Source organism: Fundulus heteroclitus, unplaced genomic scaffold, assembly GCF_011125445.2.
Source record: "Fundulus heteroclitus isolate FHET01 unplaced genomic scaffold, MU-UCD_Fhet_4.1 scaffold_59, whole genome shotgun sequence".
Taxonomy (NCBI): domain Eukaryota; kingdom Metazoa; phylum Chordata; class Actinopteri; order Cyprinodontiformes; family Fundulidae; genus Fundulus; species Fundulus heteroclitus.
Window position 1 is genome coordinate 1,642,717 of NW_023397022.1, and position 21,451 is coordinate 1,664,167.

The 21,451-nt window shown below is 41.6% G+C and overlaps 2 protein-coding genes and 1 long non-coding RNA gene across 4 annotated transcripts in view; 2 read left to right on the plus strand and 1 right to left on the minus strand.

Annotated features, from left to right (window-relative positions):
* Positions 1-1,503: 1,503 nt before the first annotated feature.
* The window catches only part of LOC105922856 (kinesin-like protein KIF20A), a 97,569-nt gene continuing 77,621 nt past the window's right edge, over positions 1,504-21,451 (plus strand). For both annotated transcript variants that reach the window (XM_036133181.1, XM_036133182.1), the window contains exons 1-8: positions 1,504-2,076; positions 2,172-2,278; positions 2,355-2,441; positions 2,671-2,790; positions 2,865-3,003; positions 3,073-3,257; positions 15,237-15,279; positions 15,518-15,663. In XM_036133181.1, the coding sequence (XP_035989074.1) occupies positions 2,174-2,278; positions 2,355-2,441; positions 2,671-2,790; positions 2,865-3,003; positions 3,073-3,257; positions 15,237-15,279; positions 15,518-15,663 (825 nt within the window). In that variant the 5' untranslated portion in view covers positions 1,504-2,076; positions 2,172-2,173. The remainder of the gene's footprint in view (positions 2,077-2,171; positions 2,279-2,354; positions 2,442-2,670; positions 2,791-2,864; positions 3,004-3,072; positions 3,258-15,236; positions 15,280-15,517; positions 15,664-21,451) is intronic.
* LOC118561255 lies at positions 5,034-8,081 on the plus strand. The gene is made up of 3 exons (XR_004929888.1): positions 5,034-6,888; positions 6,980-7,123; positions 7,663-8,081. It is a non-coding gene; the product is annotated as an uncharacterized LOC118561255 (long non-coding RNA).
* Positions 9,409-10,930, minus strand: LOC118561253 (zinc finger BED domain-containing protein 4-like). Its single transcript, XM_036133191.1, has 2 exons — positions 10,695-10,930; positions 9,409-10,247 (listed from the first exon to the last, which is right to left on the minus strand). Exons 1-2 carry the CDS (start codon positions 10,827-10,829, stop codon positions 9,813-9,815), a joined length of 570 nt encoding a protein of 189 aa, XP_035989084.1. The 5' UTR covers positions 10,830-10,930; the 3' UTR covers positions 9,409-9,812.

A 21,451-nucleotide genomic window follows, 5' to 3' on the forward strand; every position in this document is an offset into this window, starting at 1 on the left:
TGTATGGGTTCTGGCACATATCAGGATTAAGGGGAATAAAATGGCAGACAGGATGGCTAAGGAGCCGTGGCGCCTCCAGAAATTTTTCATAGGGGTGGCCAGATGGGGCCACTTAAATTCTTGGGGTGGCAGACTGAAACTACAGGGCATATTTTCAGGATTTTATTCTACAGTTGTAGTAAAGCTGCCTGTAGAAAACTACCAGAAAGACTTAAATAAACACCTATTGATATACTATGGGTTATTATGTGATTTTTAATGTTACTAATGATCTAATATGCATAGATATAGACCAATAACAGTACAGTTAACATTTTGAGTTGAACAATAATTGCTTTGTCTTATGTAATCATATTAGGAATAAGGTGTACTTTTATTAATTTATTGAAAACTAAATAATACTGGGGAAAAGCAGATACTGGCAGATAAAAATAAAATCAAGAACAGAAATTATATATTTATTTATGTAACAGGAATTTCCCAACAGGGAACAACAGTCATATAATGATTACAAGGATACAAAAAAAGATTACAAGAAACACTTATACGTTAACTTATTCTGAAACAAACATAATAATTACTTTTACGAAAATAACTTCCCAGCAACAGTCTCCAACTCTGATTACCAGGCTTCAGAACAGCTTTATTCGCCTGTTTCTATGCTTTTTGGCAAACATATCCACACAGTCATCAAAGTTAATGGCCCTAGCCCTTTTTGATTCTACACTCAGCACACCCAAACTGCTTAAACGCTCATCAGTCATGGTGCTTCTCAAGGCAGTTTTGATTAACTTTAACACTGAAAAACTACGCTCACTGGCTGCACCCCTTGGCCACCCCCTGGTGGTGCCCCTGCTAAGGAGAGTACCAATAAGGGAAGGATAAGGGAAGGATTATTGTTAGTTTTAGTATAACAGAATAAAGGGTATAATTAAACAGAAAACAAAAGAGAGGTGGCAAAAGTTATGGGAAGAAGAAAAGAAAGGAAGGTTGTTTTATAAAATCCAAAAGACAAATGAGAAGAACAGAAAAAAACAGGAGAGAAGAGATCATTATTTCACGACTTAGAATAGGACACAATAGATTGAATAGATCATTATTTTTGATAGGGAACATCAGACAGAGCAATGTGACTGCGGGGAAGATGAGACAGTGGAACATGTTATTTTGAGTTGTAGGGATTATTTGATTCACAGAAACAAGTTAATTAGGAAACTTAGTAATATGAAAATTAAATTTCATATTGTTGATTTACTGCAAAAGGAATCAGGATGCAGAGGATATCAGGCTATATTATATTTTTTGAAACAGAGTAAATTATATAATAGAATATAGCTTGTTTTTTTGTCATGTGGTCCACACTCCTTACCAGTTGGTGGCTGTAATGGTCCCCTAACGTTTTTGCCAACAGCCAATAAATTTCAAGAAGAAGAAGAAGAAGAAGAAGAAGAAGAAGAAGAAGAAGAAGAAGAAGAAGAAGAAGAAGAAGAAGAAGAAGAAGAAGAAGAAGAAGAAGAAGAAGAAGAAGAAGAAGAAATCTCGCGATATTTCGCACAATGTTGTTGAGTGACGTGTCCTTCCCGGATTCGTCTGCTGGTCGCAGTTTAAACGTTTACCGCGTAGCCGCTAGCAGTTGATGGATTTAACGTTAATCGCAGTTACCAATGCTTTCCATGTTAAATCCAGCGGTCGGTTGTAGCGGTGTGATCTCAGTCTCGGTCGTATGTTGAGGTTAAACGTTGTGTGTTTTTAAAGATGCCGTTTTGGGCATTTGAAAACGTTTCAAACTGATGGGAAGGCTTTGGGAAATGATTGTAGCTTTATGTAGCTGATGCTAACAATAAAGAGCAGCGGTTCATAATCGTTTCCCGTTTATATTTTTTTAAGTTATTATTTAGTTGCTGTTTTTATGAACGTTTTAAAACTGCTGGTAGTGCAGATTAAACTGGATTTTTGTTTACGGCTAACCCTGACACACCTCCGCTTAGGTTCCCTCCTTTTAAAGATTACGTCCCATCAGACACAGCCCTGTGTTTGGCTCAGATCTCACTGCTAAGACCGGCGTGTTCCACGGCGGTGTGTTTACTTCCCATGCTCGGTTTTCTTAGTGTTCATGTCAACTGAATCCTCTCCCCAGATGTTAAAGGTTTACAAAAAGTGATTGTTTGCAGAGATGATGGAGTCCTGTCTTACTGGGATACCGAAGAGAGTAGGACCAGTGGAGGTGGAGGACATCAAGAAAAACCTTCTGGGTGAACTGGATGCTCTGACAGCACGGGTAGGTCGTTAAGTCTTTCTGGGAGGAGGATCCTAATGTTGCTGCTCTCTGATGAATATCTTCTCCCCTCATTCAGAATGTTCAATCACAAACGGAGAACCTGCAGGTATATCTAAGAGTTCGGCCTTTTATTGCAGCTGAAAGCAACAGCGGAGAGTCACAGGTAACTAGAGAGCTACTTTGAACTCCCTCATGCATATTTGACGGTGACTATTGAATGTAAGAGTACTGTACCGGCCCAGCTAGCTCTCATATTATTTGTGTCTAGCGTTTCTTCCTGCTGAACTTCACTTTGTAGCGCTCTGACTGTCCCATAGTGTTGTCCACCAGGATCTCTCTCCTTCCACGCTCTGTTTCAAACTGACGGTTTTTAGCTGTGATTTCTCCTGTAGGACTGTGTGACCATTGAGGGTCCCAACACTGTGGTTCTCAGGGCTCCCAGGATCTGTCAGCCAAATCGACACAGCGACAAGTCTCTCCCACAAACGGCTCAGAAGTTCACTTTCACTCAGGTACAATGCAGTCATTGTCCAGCTGGATCAGGAGATGTTCTGTTTTCCTCATGTCTTCATGTTGTGGTGTTAAGGTGTTTGGTCCGGAGGCCAGTCAGAGGACTGTGTTTGAGGGGTCAGTTCGTTCTTTGGTCCAGGACGTTCTGCAGGGTGGCAACTGTCTGGTGTTCACATATGGTGTCACCAATGCTGGGAAAACCTTCACCTTCCTTGGTGAGAAACAGACCACGCAGGCTTTCTGTCTGCCTTTGTATCTAACCTGACCGGATGTCTGTCTCTCAGGGCCAGACCACAACTCTGGGCTACTGCCTCGATCTTTGTCAGTCATATTTAACAGTATAGAGGGCCGCCTGTACAGCCACAGTGATTTGAAACCTCAGCGGTGCAGAGACTTCAGCAGACTTACATCAGATCAGCAGGAAGCAGAAATCGGCAGTAAGAAGAATCTGATGAGGCTGCTAAAAGAGGTGAGCTCCCCTCACCCCCACTACTGATTGCCGGTTTCTCTATTCTGGTCTAAATACGCGCTAAACTGTATCTTTAAAGTAGGGCTGGACAATAATTCAATAACGATATATATCTATCTATATATGTGTATTGATGATAGAAAAAAGTGTCTAAAAAGTTAAATAGAATAAAAGTTTTCCTTCCCTATGCATTTTAGCCATGTAGGTTAATGTTACAGTCATTACACCCTCCCAACCAATCACAAACACAGACCCCTTCAAAGGGTCCAGAGAGCATTGGTTCTTTTTTAAGAACTAGTTTTGGTAAAAAGTTGGTTGAATAAAGGGTTAAGCTTGAATTCAGTGTTTGTGAGTACTGTATCTACTATATTTCAATTTGTTGATAATTGTCAATATCAATCCAATATTTCTATTTTATCAATGTTTTTTTTTTTTCTATATCGTCCAGCCCTACGTTAAAATGAACTGCACCTATCTGAATCACAGTAAAAAGTATTACAGCTCTGTGTGTGCGCATACTCAATAAACGACGTCTAGCACCATTTTTCCCACCATCAGCAGTAGTGTGGGCAAGACATGCGCATCAGTGCTTGTTGCCGGTTCAGAGTTTCAGCACCATGGGGAGCGCTGTTTGTACCAGCACATCCAGCTTTTCGGCTCTGCTCCTTGACCTTCCAAGTCTGTCCGTTCACCGCCTTAGTGAGCGCGTCATACGCAGCCGGCAGCCTGGTCAAGGCCAAATGGCTACTGACATCTGCTGTATTTGCTGATACATCAAAAATCCACCAAGTCCAATAAGTAGAAATCCAAGTATCATGAATTCAAATGTAAACGTTTCCACGTCCAGGCATGACAAAGTCGAAAGACACACCGTTTTCCATCCAAGAATATAGGGTGTATCCCACGAGATGAGTCAAATAGGGACCGGATGGGTCCCCATTTTGAGAGACAGTCGCTCAATTTAATCTTCCAAATTAAATTTTCCCTCTACTAACGTAAACGAAGTGAAGAGAGGATAGGGCTAAAGAGACAAGTTTTGATTCCTGCTCGTTTTCTTCTCCTGAATCCGTTGCGATTTAGAAGACTTCTAAATAAATACGTTTTTTTTGTGTGAATGCATATTTATTTATTACATTTACATTATTTGATTTTGATTTTTACCCATGAAATGTTTATTTAAACGTCTTTATGGCATGGGGGGAAAAAACCCTAGTGGCAGCTTGCGCAACCCCACGGTTGCACTTTGGGAATCCTTGCAGTAGAGCAAATAAAACATAATCCTCATTCCTGGACATGAGTCGAGCCATTGTTTGGAATAGGCTGGCCAGGCATACTGACTTGCGCTATGTGTTCAATAACCACCTTGTCGGTCTGGACTCTCTCAGACTCTCGGTCTAAAACTTACCGAACTAATCACAGCGCTGGAATTTACAATGTGTGCAGGGTGGCCGCGGGTCCTTAAAAAGTCTTAAAAAGTCGTAAATCAATTTTCCTCAAAATAAGGCCTTGAAAAGTATTAAATTGTCTTAAATTAATTTTGCATGGGTCTTAAATATTTGTGTGTCATGTCACCGTGAAAATGCGGGCAATCTGTTCTGCTAGGTCGAATATTTTTTTCCGGTGTAGGTACCGGATCGACTCGGGTCCTGCGCCTTCTGATGACGTCACTATACATGGTTGGTTTAACGTTTGCTCAATTGCGCAAAATATTGTAATTGGTCTGGACAACTTACTAAAGTAATTATAGTGGGGTGTAGGTTTTATTCGAGAGCGAGATTGCGGTTTGTAAACGGACAATTTTACGAAGAAATTCACCATGGTCCTTGCGCCTCCCGATGACGTCGTCAGAGCGTAGCCTACTGCGCAGCTCATATCGCGCAGCTCTTGATGGCGTAGGCTAAAGCATCTACAGGTAGGCGTAATACAGCACCGATAGCCACTCGACTACTTAAACATGGGGAAATGCAAGTTCAATCACAAATGGCTAGAAAAGAATGAATATTCTTGGTTATGGTCGGTGCCTGGCAGCGCTTATGAAGCTAGCTGCATTGTATGTCGGAAGAATTTCAAACTTGGGACAATGGGGATCAGAGCAGTTGAATCTCACGTACAGAGTAAAAAACATAAAGACTATGTAAAAGCACGCCAGCAGCCTGCAATTGCTAGTTTCTGCTCCACCGTTTCCACCGCAAGCCACGATGTTAACAGTACAACGCTGAATGTTACAATAGGAAATCCACAGACTGCAACAAGCGTTCCATCTGACCTCCGAGCAATCTGTGGCTCTACGCCAACACTCCGAGCAGAGGTGATTTGGGTGCTGAGGACCGTGACAAGCCACCATTCATGCAGGTCTAATGACGGGATTGAGGAAGTGTTCAAAGCAATGTTTCCAGATTCGGGGCTTGTACAGTCATTTACCTGTGGAAAAGACAAAACCAGATACGTAGCTAAATTTGGATTGGCGCCATATATAAAAAAAGAGCTCATCACCGAAGTCCAAAAATGCGGTGCGTTTGTGCTTATGTTCGACGAGACACTGAACCAGACAACCAAAACCAAGCAACTGGACTTGCATGTGCGTTATTGGTTAAATGACCACGTCCAGTCTAGATTCTATGGATCACAGTTCATGGGCCATGCAACTGCCGAGGACCTACTTCAGCATTTCAAAGTAAGTATGCCATATATTTGTATACCTTTTGTATATTATTATATAGTTTACTGATTTGTGAAGTTATTAACAACTATGGATATGCCACTATACATTAATTAGACAAATTGAAATAAAATGAATTAAAAGAAATTACAAACAGGCAGCTTGAGTTTTAGAAAGGTAGTAGACTCTGGTGTTTACCTGCCAATATGTTTAAATAATATATAGCCTACACTATGACTATAGGGGTAGCTGACATTGCTTACTTTGTGAAATAGTATTCATTCTTTTTTATCTTATCCAGTCTGACATTAATCTTAAGTAATGGTGTCAGAAATGAGACGTGTTGATTGTTGTATGGCTAATATCTGTAATGTCTTTTTTTAATTTCCAGGCGTGTGTGCAGCAGCTTGACCTGAGACATTTGGTTTCTATCTCAATGGATGGACCAAATGTCAATTGGAAGTTTTTTTCAATGCTCCAAAAGGAGCATGCAGAGATATTGGAAGTGCCCAGCTGATTGTGGTGGGGAGTTGTGGGCTTCACACACTCCACAATGCCTTTAAAAGTGGCTTCTGTGTCTGGCAGCTGGAGAAAGTGCTCAGGGCATTGCATACACTCTTTCATAATACCCCTGCTAGAAGAGAAGATTTCTGCACTTTGACCAAGACATCTGTGTTTCCCCTACCGTTCTGTGGGCATCGCTGGATAGAAAACCTACCTGTCGTCGACAGGGCTATTACCATATGGCCAATGATGGTGATGTATGTGGATGCAGTGAAGCAGAAAATACTTCCAAACCCCAGAACATCATCCTATGACACTCTGGCAGAGGCACGGAATGACCCTCTCATAATGGCCAAGTTGCACTTCTTCATGGCTGTCTCTAGGACCTTCACTACCTTTTTGACTAAATATCAAACAGATGAGCCTGTGATGCCATTCATCAGTAAAGATATGACTGTTCTCATGAAGGTAATGTATAACATTCCATGGAGAAAGTGTATGAACTTATTATTTTTATTATTATGTATTGTTATTTATGTTGTACTGTATATGTTCTCAGAGCCTACTGAAGAGGTTCATCAAAGCAGAGATCCTTAATGACATCACAGCACTGCAAATGGTCAAACTGGACACAACTGCCAAGGAAGCAAGGGCTCGCCTAAAGGACGTGGACGTTGGATTAGGAGCAGAAGAAGTCCTAAAGGTAAAGGCAAAGGTGTCAAATATCAAACAATGGTTTAGGTACAGGAAATCAAAACTTTATTTTTGCATAAACTTTTAGCCAGTTTCACAGGCCCTCTTCCCCTCTTCCTGCTAGGAACTCCAGACTAGCCCCAAGAGCAGTGTAGGTGAGCTCAGTGTGTTGGCATTTAGAAAGGACTGCATGGACTGTTTGACCAATATTGTCAAGAAAATGCAAGACAAGAGCCCACTAAAGTACACTATTGTGAGGCAAATGGCATGTTTGGACCCAACGAACATGTTCTCAGACCCCGACTTGTGCTCTGAAAGAATGAAAGGAGTTGTTCAGAGGTTTCTGCATGATCACCAGCTGTCAGGAGGCGTCTCTGCTGAAACTTAAGATTTAGAAGTCTGTCAGAATGTACATTGTCACACTTACTTAATGTGATTATTTTTTTTTTTTTTTTTTTTTTTGTGGTTTGTCTGTCTGTCTAAACTTTTTCATTACATTGATTGATTTTTCTTTTAATTATTATTTTGTTTTAATCTGTTTTGCAACAGGTGATGTGATTGTCCAACAATTTGGAAATTTCTTGTCTCTGGAGGCGAAAGATGAATCATTCTCCTCTTTCCAACCCATGCGTACAAGACTGGACGTTTTCTTGCATGGACACCTCCATCAATCCTACCCTGAACTCTGGACTTTCTGCAGGAAACTTCTGCTTCTTTCCCATAGCCAAGCAACAGTTGAGAGGGGCTTTTCTGTAAATAAGGAGGTAGAGGCTGATAACATGAAGGAGGACACAGTGGTTGCTCAGAGGATGATATGTGACTACGTTTCTGTCTGTGGGGGGGTTCTCAAAGTACCTCTGACTAAGGAGCTTTTGGCAGCTGCAGCGTCAGCTAGGTCTCAATATCGGCTACATCTGGACCAGGAAAAGAGAAAGCATGCGAGCAATGCTCAAAGAGAAAAGAGAAAAGGTGCAGAAGACCACATTGAACAGCTCAAAAAGAAGACAATACTGATTGAGGTAGCAAACAGCCTAGAAAAAGATGCAGACAAACTAGCAGAGCAAGCTGAGGGTAAATCAGGCACATGCATGGCCCAGCTAATCACCAAGTCAAACTCACAGAACTCAAAGAGGTTGAGAAAGAGCTGGAAGATAAATCAGCAGAACTCAGGCATATGCCATAATGTCAAATCAGGCATTGTCTCCCTCCTCTTTACCTTCCCGCCTCTCTGTTTCAAGTGTTCATATGTTCATTTGTGCACATGCACATTGTTATAAATGGTACACTCTTTAGGGAAGGCTTTCCCAAGTGCCAAGTTGTCTAATATTATTATTATTTTATCTTTTAATTTTGATTGATTCAAAAGTTGTCACACAAGTTGTGTTATGTAAATGTCTGCACTTTGAAAGCAGCTGAAATTGTAATTTATTTGTTTATTTTTGTTCTGAAGGAACAGTATTTTATATATTTACCTCATTTTATAAGCATTTGTTCATGGGACCTAAATGTTCTGAAAATATTGTAATAAATATAGGACTGTAATGACATGTTTGTTGTCTTTTCGCATTACACACATTTAGCTGATGTTCTTAAACTCAACCGTCATTTTGATTTGTATTTCCATCGTACGTTTGGTCTTAAATTTAATTTAGAAGTGGTATTAAAAGGTCTTAAAAAGTATTAAATTTAACTTGTTTATACTTGTAGACACCCTGTGTGTGACTCTTTACCCCTAATGCGGTAGCCCTTTTCTGTTATAACAGTCAAGATGGCGGCTGCAAAGGAGCAATGTTCTTGATTATGTCCTGAATGAGCTGGATATATCTTTAGAAACTCAACAACTGGCTGCTCTAAGAGCTGAAACAAAGCGTGTTGCTTGGAGTTTGTCCGTAGTTCTCTGATTAGTTCTGCCCTGTTTCCTTTGACCCTGTTAGTCCCACCTTTGAAATTGGACTCTACTGGTGGCTTTTCAGATTGATATACCATGTTTACAACGTAACATACTTTTTCGGACCGTAAGGTGCACTTAAAATCTTAAAATTTTCTCATAAATTGATGGTGCCCGTTATAATCCGGTGCACATTTATTTATATATATATATATATATATATATATATATATATATATATATATATATATATATATATATATATTAGGAGTGGGACGCGATTAAAATTTTTAATCGCGATTAATCGCATGGCTGTGAAATTAATTAATCAAATTAATCGCATTTTAATCGCATACTTGGAAACAGCAGGAAGTAACTTTTTCCACATGGATTTTGAATGACAACACATAAGCTTAATAAACAAAATATTGTTTGTTTATTTTTTAAAGAAATATCAACAGGCCAGTGCAAATTTTAAAGTTCAACATATTTAGGAACGCTAAACTCAGAAATTCAGGTAGCTCTATAGGTATAGGTAGAGCTTAATACTGCTTTTTAAACGCAAAAATGCAATACTCTCAAGTACATTCAGAACAAAAAGCCTCTGAGGCTTTAACACAATTCGTGGATTTATCAACAGTTCAACTGTTTACAAAAAAAAGGTCAGAAATTCAATGAAATTCAGTCCAACTCTTTATAACATTGGCCATTCAGACAGTTCAGTTCAACATAAAGTGACAGTGATTGACCTCCAATTTTTCCCATTTGAAACACAACTGGCCAACTGGCCTCAGGATACACATTTAACTGATTACTTCCTCTCTTTCAGCCAGTTGCTGAGACATACTAGCCTGTTCACATTTTCGGAGCTCAGGGCTGCCCTCTTCTTTTGAACTATATTACCTGCCAGGGAGAATAATCTTTCGCAGGGTACCGAAGTGGCAGGGCTGCCTAGATACTTGCGGGCCAGGACAGAGAGCTGTGGATGGGCTCTCTCATGAGTGGACCACCACTGCAGTGGGCAGTCTCTCTCACTGATGGTAGGCTCTGCCTTGTAGCGGGCCAAGGCTCCTTTGGGCCCATCTTCATCCTCTGAGTCAGAGTCAGAATTATACAGCAGGAGGCTCCTCTTCCTTGCTGGCTCCTCTGTGCGTTCCGGAGTGGCTCTGCCTGGTTGTTGTTGCACCAGTGCCTCAATGCTGGTCCACACCTCTCCTCGCTCTCCTCTTGGTAGACACTTTAGGTCCTAAAGATCAGAAAAAGAATCAGAATCAGGTTTGTGGTCACATTAATCAGAGATTTACAGAGTACAAGCTGGATGAAATTCATTAGTATACATGGTTTCCATCATCCAGAATCTCCTCTACTGGTTGTGCCTATGGTCAAGTCTAAACTGTCCAAATTAGAACTGCCCCAACAGCATCTTGTTTTAAAAAGAAATTAAAAATAGCATTATTCTCATTTGCCTTTGGTAATAGTTGGTTAATTATCTTCAATCCATAAAACAACATGGATTATTTTTTTCTGTTTTCATTTTTTTTACTCTTTAGCACATTGAATGACAATTATGTATGATAATGTGCTATACAAGTCATGTTGATGTTGTTATTCCATAAGAGAGGGGAGGGGAGGGGGCCGAGGAAATAAGAGTCATAAGCAATAAAAGAGAAAAATAAAGAAGACCATTACACACCTTAAAGCGAGGGTCGAGTGCTGTAGCCACTTGTAGAAATCTGTAATTTAGGGCATCCTCACGCTGAGACAGGTCCTTTTCAAAAGCAGCCTTGAACTTCACCACATAGGCTGGGTCATCATCTGAGGCCTTCATGGTGCGGGTCAGGTGGCGGAGAGCAGGCAACACAACTGAGCATGACACATAATTCTCACCCCCAAGGAGCTCTGTCACGTCTCTGCAGAGGATAGTTAATCACTCAATCAATATCATTTATATAGCACATTTTACACTACTGTGATTCAATGTGCTAAAGAGCAGAGAAAGACAAGAAAGAATGGTATTGCAATTGTCAACTCTACAGGTAAATAAAGCATGGATTAATTTCTGCAAACTCTGTTTACATACAGCATTTTTAATTTATGCAACGTTCCTAGGTGCCAAAACGTTGATTACAGTGACACATTATTTTGCCATTTAATATTGGATTAAAAACTTTATACTATAGTCATAGTGATATTAATATTATTCAGTACAATACATTTTGGAAAGGCAATTTAAATTATACAGGACTCTCATAGTCAAGTCATAACGTTTTTAATCCCATTAATGAACGTTGATGAGTATTTACCTGCATGGGGAAAGTAGGGTTTCAAGCCTCTGCAGTCTGTCCCATTCTGCTGCATTCAACATGGTGAGCTTGTGCTTCTGTTTGGCGAGCGTAGCCTTAACAGCATCTTGGTTTTTCAGCAGACGAGAGACCATCAACAGGGTGGAATTCCACCTAGTGGGAACGTCCTGTATCAGTGGCTCGTTGTCTTGGCCCAGTTGTGTTTGTTCGTTGTGCAGTTCCTCTGTGTTTGAGGGGCTGTGTTTAAAATGCCCAACTATCTTACGACATCTCGCCAGTGTGGCTGTGAACCCGCTGTCACTAAGACAAACTGTGATTGTCCTCTGTAACATGTGAGCAACACATGGGATGTGCTGAAATGTGAGCTGTCTCATTGCAGCGATCATGGTACGGGCACTATCTGTTCCGATTGTGGTGACTTTCTGTGTGATTTCCCAGGCCTCCGTCACAGACTCAAAATCTTCTGCCACGTTTTCAGCAAAGTGCCTCGTGGTTATCTTCTTGATGGTTAAGGCAAACGAGTGAAGGCGCCACTTGTTGTCAATAAAGTGTGCGGTCACGCCGAGGTAATTTGCGTTGCTGACTGAGGTCCAGTGATCTCCAGTAATAGCGACGCATTCGGCTTTCTTCAACAAATTCTCCTTCTCCCCCTTTTCACTGTCGTAGAGCTGCTGGACCCTCTTTGTCACCGTTTTTCTACATGGCAGCTCATACGTGGGGTCAGACAGGGCAATCTGAAGAATCTTTTCCAGCCCCTTATCTTCTACCACAGCAATGGGTCTGCAGTCGAGAGCCGCCCAGTAAGCCAGCGCGTTGGTCATTTTCTCAGCCTTGGTCTTGCTTACCCTGCCCTTGAAGCCAGTCAGCTGGTGTAGTGTGGGTTGTTTCGTCTTCCTCCCAGTTGGGCTAGCTTCCACGCTAGTATCTGCCAAGCTAGCTGCTACATGCTTTGCGTTCAGCTGATATTTGAGGCTTGATACGCTGCGGTGATAGGCGAATTCCTTGTTGCATAATTTACATATGACCGCGCTCTTATCGACTCTTCCCTCCTGTATTTTAAAACAAAATTTCCCCTGCAAAGGACCAACTAAAATGATTTCATCTGCTTCGTCTAATTCTTCCATGGTTGTCTCTCCTTCTAACTAAAAGCAACTTTCTTCTCTGTTCTTCTTCTTCAGTTTCCGTCCGACGGTATTCTGGCCATAGTTCTAATGCTGCCCCCACAGGTGAAATAATTACTTGGGTGAAATCCCAAACGACTTCCAGTAGACTGTGGTGTGCGATTAAAATGCGTTAATTTTTTTAACGCGTTAATATTTGTGTGATTAATTAATCGAAATTAACGCGTTAATGTCCCAGATTTAATATATATATATATATATATATATATATATATATACATACACTCACACTCACCGGCCACTTTATTAGGTACACCTGTCCAACTGCTCGTTAACACTTAATTTCTAAGCAGCCAATCACATGGCGGCAACTCGGTGCATTTAGGCATGTAGACATGGTCAAGAGAATCTCCTGCAGTTCAAACCGAGCATCAGTATGGGGAAGAAAGGTGATTTGAGTGACTTTGAACGTGGCATGATTGTTGGTGCCAGAAGGGCTGGTCTGAGTATTTCAGAAACTGCTAATCTACTGGGATTTTCACGCACAACCATCTCTAGGGTTTACAGAGAATGGTCCGAAAAAGAAAAAACATCCAGTGAGCGGCAGTTCTGTGGGCGGAAATGCCTTGTTGATGCCAGAGGTCAGAGGAGAATGGCCAGACTGGTTCGAGCTGATAGAAGGGCAACAGTGACTCAAATAACCACCCGTTACAACCAAGATGGGCAGAAGAGCATCTCTGAACGCATAGTACGTCGAACTTTGAGGCAGATGGGCTACAGCAGCAGAAGACCACATCGGGTGCCACTCCTTTCAGCTAAGAACAGGAAACTGAGGCTACAATTTGCACAAGCTCATCGAAATTGGACAATAGAAGATTGGAAAAACGTTGCCTGGTCTGATGAGTCTCGATTTCTGCTGCGACAGTCGGATGGTAGGGTCAGAATTTGGCGTCTACAACATGAAAGCATTGATCCATCCTGCCTTGTATCAACGGTTCAGGCTGGTGGTGGTGGTGGTGTCATGGTGTGGTGAATATTTTCTTGGCACTCTTTGGGCCCCTTGGTACCAATTGAGCATCGTTGCAACGCCACAGCCTACCTGAGTATTGTTGCTGACCATGTCCATCCCTTTATGACCACAATGTACCCAACTTCTGATGGCTACTTTCAGCAGGATAATGCGCCATGTCATAAAGCTGGAATCATCTCAGACTGGTTTCTTGAACATGACAATGAGTTCGCTGTACTCAAATGGCCTCCACAGTCACCAGATCTCAATCCAATAGAGCATCTTTGGGATGTGGTGGAACGGGAGATTCGCATCATGGATGTGCAGCCGAAAAAATCTGCGGCAACTGTGTGATGCCATCATGTCAATATGGACCAAACTCCCTGAGGAATGCTTCCAACACCTTGTTGAATCTATGCCACGAAGAATTGAGGCAGTTCTGAAGGCAAAAGGGGGTCCAACCTGTTACTAGCATGGGGTACCTAATAAAGTGGCCGGTGAGTGTGTGTGTGTGTGTATATATATATATATATATATATATAATTACCGTTGTGCTTACTGACTAATTTTATGTGGTACAATGCGCTCAAAAATCTGTTAAAATATGTAAGTACGACTTTGGTTAGCAATGAAGCCGCTCCACTCAGTGGATATATTGGGAGCATTTCTGTACACCGTGTCACTACCTCGGTCCCCTGAGCAGACTGCCTGACTGTAATGTCTAAACTGGAAGTGCATTCATGTAAAGCCCCCCCACATACTAGGGTGTAGTTCACTCCACGCATACAGGTACGTGCAGAGCTCAATTTTTATAACTGTGTATGCGGTGCCACACTATAAACTGTTTGGTGGTAAGAAGTTTTTTACATCAAACTGTGACACCAAGCTTGATACATTGAGCTGCTCCAAGTAGGTGCTAGCAACAATTAACCTAGTAAGTTAATTCAATATAAAAGTTACCTTTACTTTGGCCTTAGAAACAGGGAAGTGTAGTCCAGCTACTCTGTCCTCCCGACAGAGATGATAGCTATCCCTCTCAGGAGGTAGCTGTGTACATGGAGGGGCGTACTGATGATACCCACTTGGGAAGAATATTTAATGCGCCTCATAATCTGGTGGCTCTTATGTGTGAATATAGACACTTTAAATCACAGTGCATCTTATAATCCGGTGTGCCTTTTGGACCGAATAACAGGTAGGGTTGTTGAAGCTTTACCTGTATGTAATTTTCCACCCTAGCCTTGAAAAAATGCTAGGCACTTCAAGAGTGTGAAGCCTCTTGAAGTGCTGAGGCACTTCAAGAAGCTTATTCTCTCCGTCACTAGACATTATCACACAGACTTACCTTGAGGTATGCTCTAAGACTGGGGTCCTATATTTGTTTAGCTGGTTCCCTGGTCCTACACACCTGAATCAAATGATTGAATTACCCCCTCAGTGTGCAGTCAAGTTCTCTAGTCCTGCTAATGACCTGGGCCCATAAGATTCTCAGAGAGCTCCTTTCTTAGGCTAAAAATTCTGCCATGGAGTTTTAGCTTAAAAGTGATTCAACTAGCTGTTGAGAGAGCAATTCTGAGTAACAAGATAGGAGAAATTTTTATCTTTTTGAGGAAGTTTGGCTGACCCTGTTGCAAGGTGTGACACTGTTTTCTAAGAGCTGTGATTGGTTGAGACAAGAAACAAAAAAAACAAACAAAACAAAAAACACAAATGCGCTCCTAGTAATCAGTGGACCGGACTTCGAGGACTAGATTTGAAGACCCCTGGTCTAAGGTGTGCATATGTTTCATTTTTGTCTGCAGAGCGACAAGAGTCTGATGGCTGGAAAATCAGCTTCACTTGAAGGTTAGTGTTTTTATTACCTGTTTGTTATCTGATCAGTGAGAGTGAGCCCTGAAAAATTCCCGTTTTGGGATTATGCTATGAAATCCAAAACAATTTCAATATATTTTCCTGTGTTTTTAAAATGTATCTGTTAAGTCTGTGTGTGAAGGTGTTTGAGGCAAAACTTGTATCTTTTCCTGAGCCCAAAGAGCTTAACCCGTATGTTGTGGTTTTTTTTTTTGTGTTTTTTTTTGTCCAGGGTCTTCCATCAGCAGCAATGGAAGCATGAACAGTGTATCTGAGGCAGATGGGTTCTGTCTGGACCTTCCTTCAAATGTTCGCTTCTCCATTTGGGTTTCGTTCTGTGAGATTTACAACGAGAATATCCACGACCTGCTGGAACAGGTAGAGGGTTTTGAGAAAACTGGATTTATCCTTAAATTTTGAGCAGGAACCTTCCAGGTCCCTCCCCTTTGACACACAGCTGTAGCACATCAGCAAACTTGAGCTTGAAGGCTGGTAGCACTGTGCAGGGAGGGAGTGAGAGTAGGTCTGTCACAATAACAAATTTTGCTAGACGATAATTTTTTTCTATATACAATAAATCATATTATTTTTCAGCTAATATGATAATGGCATAATAACACACAAAAAAACTCCCACCCTGCAGCGGTAGTGTTTGGCTTTGAGACCAAATTAATTTCTTTTCAAACTAGTGTTTCTCCAGGTCTCCCTTAAAATTGAGAGTTCGGTGAGTTATAGTGGGGGTGGTGTCAGAGCTTGGTCCGCATTGCCGGCAGTAAGTCGGACTCGTTTCCAGGTGGACTCCGCCAAGGTTGCCCTTTGTCACCGATTCTGTTCAGAACTTTAATGGACAGAATTTCTAGGCGCTCTTGGGACAAATCTTTCACGTTACTTATTTTTTGGTTTTGTGACACGCAACGTGATCCCTATCCTTTGAGATCATGGTTTGAGCCGTACTCTCTGTGTTATTTGTAACATTTACTACAAAAAATGCAGTACTTTAAAATGCCACCTCCACTCTGCCTCGCTTCGTTTACACCGCTGGGTTACTTCCCCAGTCAGTCAGCTAGCATTGACAACCGCCTGTATGTGAGGTAAACGGCTGCGTGACATGGCGAGTGACGTATTAATCGCGCGACACAACAAATCGATAACGGAATTCGTTGCCAACACTTTGAATTGTTAATTTTTTTATGGATTTTATTGATTCGTTGTTGCAGCCCTACCTGTATGTCAATCAGGACAAATGTCATAGTGCAAATAGATTATATATCATTCATCCCCTACTTTTTGATGTCATGTGATCTACCCACACCCTCTTTGCGATCAACCAGTAGGTCGCGATTGATGTAATGAGCACCCCTAGTTTAGACCCTTAGTGGTCAATTCTAAAATGTTCCTGTTTGTATGTTGACTGTTTAACTTATTGAGTTAAACCAAAGTTTGTAAGAGTGTCCACCTGTGTCTTCAGGGTTGTTGACGTGAAAGTTGAAGTCTCCCACAATAAAACAGTCTTAATCAAAACTTGACAGACAAGAGTTCAGTAAGATCATTAAAAAAAGTTTGATTTGGACCTAGGAGCAGTGTTCCCTCTAAGCTGCGCGCGTGCAAAATCGTGCACTGCATCTGGATTTGGCGCGCACAGCAAATCTATGCTGCGCAGTAAATAAAATCCAAGCTCAGAATCAGATATACTTTAATAATCCCAGAGGGAAATTGCTGTTTCAGTACAACCGCCATAACATAGCAAACATCACAAACATTTACAGGGGGAGACGATTTACTGAGGCCTTGCTGCCAAGGACAACCACCTTACACGGTGCCCACAGGGTGCTGCCATTACTCTGTGGAAAAATAGAGGCCACAAAAAAAGGAAGGTGGCAGGGAAAAAAATATAACTCATACTTTATCCTATAACAGGATACAGTTTGAGGTATCAAAAACCTCTTGCACAAAAAACACAAATAAGACGAAACACATATAGCAGAAGGTAAACATTTGGGACCAGTCGCGTGTAAGTTCATCTGTTTTTGTGAGCATCAGTTATGTGTGTCTGTTTGGGTGAAGTGTTTATATTTCCGTGAATACTCTCCAGAGGCCATTGTCCTTGATGTTATCAGCCGGCCAACAGTTCAGAAACCATCCGCAGATGTCAGTGGGGGAGTGGGTAGCAGGGTAGAGTTCTGAGCTCGTTCCTCATAACAAAACCAGGAGTGATTAGATGGGGAGGGCATAGACCAAATATGTTATTTGTTATGAGGACAAGCTGCACTACTTTCCTGTCAGCTTTAAGTCTTTTGCTGGCTCTAAATGGTGAAATCCAATTTTCCAAATTGTTAGGCTTTTGTTGCCTACCTGTTGAAAAAATGTATCAATAGCATTGAGAGACCAGCTTACCAGATCCATGTTTTTCAGAGTTTGGTTGATATGAAGACAGTGCTCAGAAAGACAAGACATAGCAGCAGAAGCAGGAGAAGGGGGAGGGGGAGAGAAAGCTGGAGAGGAGATAAAGACAAGACCGACCTCGAAGAGAGACAGAACAGCTGAACTATAAACAAAATAATAATAAACAGTTATTTTGTACCATTTTGCAACTCTGATAAGATCGTTTTCCACGACCCCACTCTCTGAGTGCCAGGTGCTGATCTGCGTGCACCACTGATTGGTGGGTGGGGCGAACGTCTTTATAGTTGGGCAGGTTGTGGTGTGCGTCTTTGTTCTGGGCCTCGATTCAGAAAGAATGGCCGATCAATGCTGATTAGAAACCTGCTACTCTGAGTAGTTCTACCTCACTCTGTCATTCTCAGTGTTTCGGGTTTCAGAACAGGTGATATCAGTCAGGTAACTAAACACAGCGTCCGATCATCCATGAGTTGAACGCGAGCACGGGCATGAAAGAAGCCCTCCTTGTGATTCACCATGGCAACTGCAGGAAATAAGAAGCCTGGAAGAGTGCATTTTTCATGAGTGGAATTAGAAATCCTTAAAGAAGGCATATGAAGAATATTAAACCATAAGAAACCATGCTGTTGCTGCAAAAAAGCGGGATGGTGGCTGAGAATTGCTGAAAAAGTCATTGCATGAGTGAAATGAGAGCTATATGACAGACAATATAAGCTGTTTTTGCACACCACTCATTCACCACAAAAGATGGGAGGACGCATTGATTATGAAAGGCACTGAAAGGACATGGCATCAAATCATGATGAAGTATGAAAATACAGTTTAATCAGGTAAGGTCACTCATTCGCCCAGTCATTTACACCCTGATGGTGGTGAGCTATGTTAGTAGCCACAGCTGCCCTGAAGCAGTCTTACAGAAATGAAGCTGCACAGTACCACATGCTTGTGCTAAATCTCACTGAAGAAAATAATTTATTGGAAATAAAATTTAAACTCTGAAAGATGTACATGTCTCTCAGTTCTTCCTTAGCAGGGCCCCTAGTCTGACATAAAACATACTATACAGCTCTTAAAAAAATACTTTTGTCCTTTTCATGTAACCGGGCTAAATCAGTTTTATCTAAACTAAGTAATCTAAAAAAATTATTGTAACTTGAATATTTTAGTAAGCCATGTAGCTTGTTATAATCTCAAGTTTTGGAGAGGCGTAATGTAGCCTCAGTTTACACGTGCGATGTTGCTCATAGAGTGAACGCTCAGGGAGTTTGTGTGTTTGCTCAGACACATGAAAAAATAGGGAGAACATTGCTTACAAGGCCTGTAAACATTCAAAAATACAGTTTGTACCGGGTCTTTACCTTGAGAGCCAAATTTTAAGTTAAATTTTCCCAGAAACACCTTTTTACACTTTAGAGAATCACAAAACAATGTTTCCATTACTCCATCTTTCCTTTGCTGTCTGCTTTCACAAGGAAAATTGTAGTTTGGAGAAGTCGACTCCATCAGTATAGCTGCTTCATTAAATGGGGTACCGCGAACGAGCTATTTTTAGAAACGTGACGTCACTTCACGTGGTACGCAGTGGGGCAAACCCCGGAAACCCGCCGCTGTTTTGCTTTAAAAGAGACGTGCGTTAGCCTAGGTTTTACCCGTTAAAACGACTGCTTTTTCCAAATCTAAGACCATGGTTTTTAAACATTGTTGCTATGGAACGTGCAACAGCGACTCGAGTTACGCTGATCGGCTGCATATGAAGGATGTTTTGTTCATTACTTTCCCGAAATTCAAGAGTGCCAAGGAGAAATGTGTGCGCTGGGTACACTGGTGCGGTCGGCCTACATATGTAGCCAGCATTTTGTCGGAGGAAAGGGCGCAACCGAAGAACATCCTGACCCAATTCCAGCGACATCAAGTCAAGGTAAGAGTATTTTGGTGACCGACATGTTAATAAAGAAGCGCCTGCTACCATGATCGCATATAGGCTGTCATGGTAGCAGGCGCTAACATGATACCCTGCTACCAGGATAGCCTACTCAAAAACATTTCAAATGAGACAAACATTAAACATATACCGATTCCTGGACGGTGATTGCAAACAAAAAAAAACGGCCGACGCCGCCATGATCGCCGCGCAGGAAAAAAAAACAAAGCTTACCGTTCATCAACTCGGCCAGTTTCCCAGTCTTTTTAAGCCCTCGACACTCAAGCCATCGTTTGAGCTGAAGGTTGGTGTGTTCTTCGACAGTGCGACCATTAAACCGTGTGCCTGGGACATCGTCTTGGGAAAGTTTAATGGCTGCAAAGTCGGTCATATCGCTGGTTCTGTTGCGCTTGTAATAGCTGGGTACTCCGTGCGTTCTCTCCTGTGTGCCCTACCTAAGCGGCAAAAGGGGCGTTGCTCTTGAGACGGTGACGTCACGTGCGTGGTACCCCATTCATGTAACCATGTTTCTGTTAAAAACATAACATCAAGATTGTCAGTAATGAAGTGATTGATTAAAAGTGTTTTTCCTGACAGAGATTTAATGTTTAATAAAGCCAGTTTATATGACTTGTGGATATTGTCATTGGGAGGTTGCATCTGACAGTTTATGAATTAGGTATGATTGCTTATTCCCGTTTGTTATCCTTATGGCTTTCTTATTTCTGCCACCTATCATCACAGATATTTCACAGCTATGTCTGACAAAAGAGCCAAGCTGATGCTGTAAACTGTCATGTCTGATAAGGTTGCTGCTAGGGCCTGGTGTGTATCACGGAGAGGTCATCTGAAAGTCCTGAGCACAAGCATGAACTTGATATGCAGATGGTAGTTTAGCCACAGAGCTAGGGTTGTCAAAATAGCTATGTGGCGAGGATGTCAACTGTAGGCCAAACTTTAAAGCCTCTTTCATGTTTGTGAAATCCAGAAAGAGTCCATCTGGGCTTTCTGGAGAAAAAGGGGAGGTGGGTGCGGTCTGGACTGGTGTCTGTGGGGATGGAGGTTTTGGGTTCTCTGTGGGAGATGAAGGGAAGTCCTCTTTTTGTCCTGTTGAGATCTGGGTTGAATATTTCTGTAGTTCTGATGTAGTCTCTTTCTGTGTCATCTTTCTGGCCATCTTTATCTTGGCTTGTCTGGCTGTACTGGGTTTATCATTTCTTTTGGGACAAAGCTGATGGTGCATGGTTCACAGAATAGAAAATGTTTAAAATCAGCCGTTTTGCACCTGACCTATTTAGAGAGAAACCATCTCTGTTGAACAAGTGTCTCCTCTCCCAAAAGATGTTAAAGTTGTCTATGAAGGTTAGTTTGTCTGCATGTTTTTTAGCCATTTTATTTGCATCAGAACTCTTGAAAAAAATCTCAGCTCTATAATGAATGGGCACGTGAGGGCCACTGAGAAACACCTTGACATTAAGGTCATCAACTAAATTTAGCAGATGAATGTAATGTTCTTTAAAACACTTCTGATTTTCTTAGTCAGACAGCTCAAGGCTTCAACTTGTACTATGAGTTTTTCCAGTGTTGGGCATACTTTCATGGATCTCTGTAACATTAGACACCAGGCCATAGTTCAACACCTCTGTGCTACTCTTGTTACAGAAATGTTTAATCCCACTTACAGATCCATTGCACAATATTGGTGTTCTTTGCCCTGTAGCTTAGAGCAAGGATTGTTGACGTGCCTTTGATTGTTGGTTGGGTGTCATATTGAAGCAGACCAAATCTGTTTTGTTGCGGAATTCCAACATTTCCAGCAGGTTTACTCCTATCATTTCTTGTGAG